At 47.2% G+C, this 6,434-nt stretch overlaps 1 protein-coding gene across 1 annotated transcript in view; it reads right to left on the bottom strand.

Moving 5' to 3' along the window:
* Positions 1-3,545, bottom strand: part of LOC108542703 (uncharacterized) — a 16,698-nt gene extending 13,153 nt beyond the window's left edge. The window contains exon 1 of the mRNA XM_017892804.1: positions 3,164-3,545. Coding sequence (XP_017748293.1) covers positions 3,164-3,222 — 59 coding nt within the window. The 5' untranslated portion in view covers positions 3,223-3,545. The remainder of the gene's footprint in view (positions 1-3,163) is intronic.
* Between the last annotated feature and the right edge of the window lie 2,889 nt (positions 3,546-6,434).

Below are 6,434 nucleotides of genomic sequence, written 5' to 3'. Positions count from 1 at the left end.
AAAATCAGGCGTCTACAAGAAGACCTAGAAAAACGACGAAAAGAAATAACCGATAACCCGTTTTGGACTGGGTTCCATGGACTCCTTCCCTATCTTATGCCATTCCTGGGCCCCCTGCTTTGCCTATTGCTTTTACTCTCTGTAGGACCTTTGGTTTTCAATAAGCTCATGACATTCATTAAGCAACAAGTCGAGGCTATCCAAGCGAAGCCTATACAGGTCCATTATCATCGCCTAGAACAAGAAGATCGCGGTGGTTCATACTCACACCCATTATGACCACCTTCCCTATGCGCTGAACTGGACAGCCAATGACGGGTAAGAGAGTGTCGTCTTTCACTAACCTAAGACAGGAGGGCCGTCATAAGCTACTGCCTAATCCCATGACGGGTACCAGTGATGAGATGCATTACTCCAACCTAAGACAGGCGCAGTTCCCGAGGGACAATCTTCTAGCCATAATTGTATATAAAAAAGGGGGACCTGTCCGGAGCCATGAGGCCCGGAATTAGCCGACCTCTGTTGCTTGATCTCCGCAAAGCGGAGACAAGAGGGCACATTTCTGGGTTCTTTATTACAAACCTTTCTCGCGCGCACGCAAACATTTTCCCGCCCAGGAAGATATGCAGCCTAGGGCGCAGGCCCGATCCCACATCCGGAAAAAGTACAAATCCACGGCGCATGCGTGATTGTAATTTGAGTAAGCCCAGCCTCCAGTCACCGCCCTGGCCCAACCTCTTCCTCTGCCAGCCTATATAAGGCATGACCCTACATTCAATAAACGACACTTGATCAGGCTATTTGTCTTGTCTCCATTTCTCGTGTTTTCTTGTCTCCATTCCCACTCCCCCTTCCAGGGCCCGTTCGACTGTCCTGCAGGTCGGGACAAGACACAGGTTAAGCAGCTTAGGCAACATAAGGAGACCCAGATTCCACCAAAAAAAAATTTTTTTTTTTTTTGAAATGGAGTCTCGCTCTGTCGCCCAGGCTGGAGTGCTGGAATGCAATGGCACAATCTTGGCTCACCGCAACCTTCACCTCCCGGGTTCAGGGTAGTCTCCTGCCTCAGCCTCCTGAGTAGCTGGGATTAGATCTTTTAGCAAGTTGGGTGTGATGACTCACGCCTGTAATCCCAGCACTTTGGGAGGCCAAGGCAGGTGGACCACCTGAGGTCGGGAGTTTGAGACCAGCCTGTCACCAACATGGAGAAACTCCATCTCTACTAAAAATACAAAATTAGCCAGGCGTGTGGCGCATGCCCATAATCCTAGCTACTAGGGAGCTGAGGCAGGAGAATCGCTTGAACACCCGTTCTCTGGTCTCATGGAAAAATGGTTTGGAAAATGGAAGGGACTCGTGACCTCAATTTTTACCTCCCTTGCAATTATTACCAGTGTACTCATTCTTGTAGGTTGTGTCATACCTGTATTTGTGCATTTGTACAAAGGCTTATAGAAACAGCTCTTGGCCAGGCATGGTGGCTCAAGCCTGTAATCCCAGCACTTTGGGAGGCCGAGACGGGTGGATCACGAGGTCAGGAGGTCGAGACCATCCTGGCTAACACAGTGAAACCCCGTCTCTACTAAAAAATACAAAACAAAACTAGCCGGGCGAGGTGGCGGGCGCCTGTAGTCCCAGCTACTCAGGAGGCTGAGGCAGGAGAATGGCATAAACCCGGGAGGCGGAGCTTGCAGTGAGCTGAGATCAAGCCACTGCACGCCAGCCTGGGCGACAGAGGGAGACTCCGTCTCAAAAAAAAAAAAAAAGAAAGAAAAGAAACAGCTCTTACAAAACCCCTCTCCATTCTCCCCGCCCTACTCAGATAAACAACTACTTCTAGCCGACCAAGAGGAGCAACAAAGCCAAAATATGTTAGAGAAATTTGAAGAGGAAGAACTATAAAGTCAAGAGGGGGAAAATTGCCAGAAACAGTAAGTACCTCTTCAAAGCTTCCTTGGTCTTTCTTGCCCTGTACATAGCCCTTCCTGCTTAATCTGGAGTGAGCACTTGTTTCTCTGCTTAATGGGTAACTAGCAAACCTCTTACTCTGTAAACAACTCTTCCCACCTAGTTAGTAATGGGCAGCCTCTCCCTTCCTGCCTAATTGGCCTTATCCAATTTCAAGCATTAGCCAGTCGGGTCAGCTTAGACTGTGCTGTCTGACTCCAGCCAATGGGGAAAGGACACAGAAATAGGAACTGCATTAGGGATAAAAACCTCTGCTCTACCCAGCCTGGTGTGCTCTTGGGATCAGTCAGATGCAAGCAGTATGCTTCTGCGGAAGTAAATGGGCCTTGCTGAGAAATTCTTTGTTTAAGTGGTGGTTTTTCTTTGCGGCACCGAATACTTGTTTCTAATACCTGGGAGGCAGAGGTTGTGGTGAGCCGAGATCTTACCTGGGTAACAAGAGCAAAACTCTGTCTCAAAAAAAAAAAAGAAAACAAAAGAAAAAAACAAAAAAAGGCCTGGTGCTGTGGCTCACATCTGTAATCCCAGCACTTTGGGAGGCTGAAACAGGCAGATCACTTGAGCACAGAAGTTCGAGACCAGCCTGGGCAACATTGGTGAAACCCTGTCTCTACAAAAAATACCAAAATTAGCTGGGCATGGTGGTGCAGGCCTGTTATACCAGCTACTTGTAAGGCTGAAGTGGGAGGATGGCTTGAGTCCAGTAGGTGGAGGTTACAGTGAGCTGAGATCATGCCATTGCATTCCAGCCTGGGTGACAGGGCCAGACTCTGTCTCAAAAAAGAAAAAGAAAAAGAAATTGGTGGAATCTCTTACACCAATAAGGTGGTGTACCTTTTTGCATGCTTAAGATCTTCTATTTTCTTTTCTATGAGGTGACTGCTCAGATCCTTTCCCCGTTGGCCTTTGAACTGTTGATCTTTTGCATTTGCATCCCTCACCCACTTGTCCTAGTCTGTGATTTCAGTTCCACATCCAACTTTATTTTTTTAAGATGGCTAACCAGTTGCCTCAGCATCATATATGGAGTAGCCCATCTTCTCGTCAGTCTGAGATGCCACTTTAGTCATATAATAAAGGCCTCATATATACTTAGGTCTATTTCTCAACCTTTCTTTTAAGCAAAAGAGGCTTCTGGTATTGTGGCTGTTTTTCAAACCTTTGATTGATCGCATACCCACCTTTGTGTACCTACCTTTGTGTACCTGTGAATGTGGCCTTGTCCCTGTGGTTAGCAAGGAGCATGTGTTCCATTCCTCCTCTGGCTGCCCTTCGACACCATCCACTGCTCACAATGCCGCCAGGGAAGCCTGAGCACCTCCAGAGGTGCCAACCTGACCATGCCAAGGCTGCCAATTCCAGGTGCTTCTAAAGTTTTCAGTCCTTGGACACCAGAAGGCTGCTAGGTTTCCTGCCAGCTGGGGAGAGTAGCCTATTCAACTATTCCACCTATTCAACTCCAGATCCTGCTATTTCTGTTTTTCTTGGCCCTGATTCCGTTTTTGCCCTGTCTTCTGGAATGGCTCCTTCAAATTCCCCTTTTCATCACATCAGTTTTCACAGGTAGTTGAAGAGATCTGCTTGGAGAGAGATACCATTTTGTTTCCTTATTTTCCTTTGCCTCCTCTCTGACTCCTTCGACCACCCCCACCAGCTACCCAGCCCCACCATTCTTTTCTCTCCGTCCTGGGCCTCTTCACAGTTACCAACCAAAAACTTTCATTTATAGCAACAGAAACAGAACTGTGCCAATCTGTGTGAGCTTGGTGGGGGAAGGGAGATTGTTTGGCTGCAGCAGCCAGCAAAGTTGGTGTTCCATGTGGCTCCTTTTTTGTTTGTGTGTGTGTGTGTGTGTGTGTTTTTTTTTTTTTTTGAGATGGAATTTCGCTCTTGTTGCCCAGGCTGGAGTGCAATGGCATGATCTCGGCTCACCTCAACCTCCGCCTCCTGAATTCAAGCGATTTTCCTGCCTCAGCCTTCCTAGTAGTAGCTGGGATTACAGGCATGTGCCACCACGCCTGGCTAATTTTGTATTTTCAGTAGAGACAGGGTTTCTCCATGTTGGTCAGGCTGGTCTCGAACTCCCAACCTCAGGTGATCCACCTGCCTTGGCCTCCCGATGTGTTGGGATTACAGGCATGAGCCACTGCGCCTGGCTGTTTTTTGTTTTTTGATACACAGTCTCACAGTCTCAATGCTGTGATACACACAGCATTCCAGCTGGAATGCAGTGAAGAGATCACGGCTCACTGCAGCCTTGACTTCCTGGCTCAAGCAGTCTTCCTGCCTCAGCCTCCCAAGTAGCTGGGACTATAGGCGCGCATCACCACAGCTGGTTAATTTTTTTTGAGACGATGTCTTGCTCTGTCGCCCAGGCTGGAGTGCAGTGATGTGATCTCGGCTCACTGCAACCTCCGCCTCTCAGGTTCAAGCGATTCTCCTGCCTCAACCTCCTGAGTAGCTGGCACTACAGGCGTGAACATCTGGCTAATTTTTGTGTTTTTAGTAGAGACAGAGTTTCACCATGTTGGCCAGGCTAGTCTTGAACTCCTGACCTCAAGTGATCCACCTGTCTTGGCCTTCCAAAATTCTGGGATTATAGGTGTGAGCCACCATTCCTGCCCACCTGGCTAATTTTTCTTAATTTTTTTTTTTTTTTTTTTGTAGAGATGAGGTCTACCTATGTTGCCGTGGGTGGTCTCAAACTCCTCAAGTGATCCTCCCCACTCCGCCTCCCAAAGTGCTGGGATTGCAGGCATGAGCTATTGCGCCAAGCCCATATGCCCCTTTTAAAAAAGGATATTTAGTAGAGAGGAGCATCTTGCTACAGTCTTGCTGCTCACAGTGTGGTCCCCAGACCAGCACCATTGACATCATCTGGGAGTGGGTTAGAAGTGCAGAATCACTGGCTCCAGACCTATTGTGTCAGAATCTGCATGTTAACAAGGTTCCCCCAGAATGCACATGCACATCAGAGTTTGGGAAGCATTCTGCTCTGGGACTTGATGACTGAAGGAGGGAGGCTGAGGGAGAGAGAAGAAGCAAATATGTTTTTCAAGACCTCAGTTATCACTACCAATATCTGAAACTTGGGGACCACACGGATTTGGATAACAAGTGATACCGTTATAACTCCAGATGTCTACGCTGGTGGATGAGTGGATCTTAGAACACTTTCTGGGGTTATAAAATACAGAATCAGCAAGCTGAGGCAGAAAGGCCTGAAGGGAGATGGCGAATCCGTGTGAGCAAGGCTGAGTCTAAAGACCCATGGGCTGAGGGTGCTTATTGAGAAGAGAGTCCGTGGCACCATTAGGGGCAGAGGATGGAAGCAAGTACGTATGAAGCTAGGCATGGTGGCATGCACCTGTAGTCCCAGCTACTAAGGAGGATGAGATGGAGGGTCACTTGAGCCGGGGAGGTCGAGGTTACAGTGAGCCATGGTCACGCCTCTGTGCTCCACCACGGGCCACAGAGAGAGACTTGTCAAAAAAAAAAAAAAAAAAAAAAAAAAAAAAAAAGAAAGAAAGAAAGAAAAAGAAAAAAAAAAGAGTTAGTTGAAAATCTCTTTGAAAATCAAACGAGGCCTTTGAAAACATAGAGAGACTGGACTTCTGTTTCTGTGATTGGGGTGAAGTATACAGGTGGTCCCCAGTAGCCATGGACTGGGAGAAATGACACAAAGATAGTATTTTGTGTATGAAGAGAAGTACATGTTTCAGAATCCCTGAAACACCTGTAACGAGCAGGCAGGCCGAGAGAAGTGACAACATATGTCCTTATAAAGATTTAAAGGCAAATGTTTAGAGCAGCATTATTTGAACAGCTCTGAACTGAAAACTACTCAAATGTCCATCAGTGGGTGTAACGGATAAACAAAATGTGATATTCAGGAATAAAAACATAATGGTACAACATAATGGCACATGCCACAATGGTGATGAACCTCAGAAACATTACACTCAGAGAAAGACATCAGTCAGACACAAAAGACCACATACAGTGTGATTCCCTTCATATGAAATGCCAGGAAAGGGAACTCTGTAGACATAAAGTAGATCAGAGGTTAACTCAAGATGAGGGTGGGAGTGGGCAATGACTGTGTAGGGGAGGCAAAACTTTACCTCTATCCCCTTAGGGTCCCTGCTGGGTCTGAGACTGAAACTGACGTCAGATAGATTAGCAGGAGGAAAGCATAGACACTCAATGTTAAGTTTTACATGACACGGGAGCCCTCATAAGGAAATTAAAACCCAAGTCCACGATCATATATGTGCATTTGTTCTTGTTATTTTCTGCCTCCCCCTCCACTTGCCATTCTTCTCTCTCCTGCTGTTTTGTACTGCATAGAGCTGCATAAGGGTAGCCAGCCAAACAGCAGCCCCTCTTGCAGCAGCTGGTCACAGGGTTGCCCCTGCTACTCATCCTGTGCCTCATGGGTAACATGTTATGCCCATGTCCAAGGT

Source organism: Rhinopithecus bieti, unplaced genomic scaffold, assembly GCF_001698545.2.
Source record: "Rhinopithecus bieti isolate Rb0 unplaced genomic scaffold, ASM169854v2 scaffold_23529, whole genome shotgun sequence".
Lineage (NCBI taxonomy): Eukaryota > Metazoa > Chordata > Mammalia > Primates > Cercopithecidae > Rhinopithecus > Rhinopithecus bieti.
This window is presented reverse-complemented; position numbering and strand designations above follow the sequence as displayed.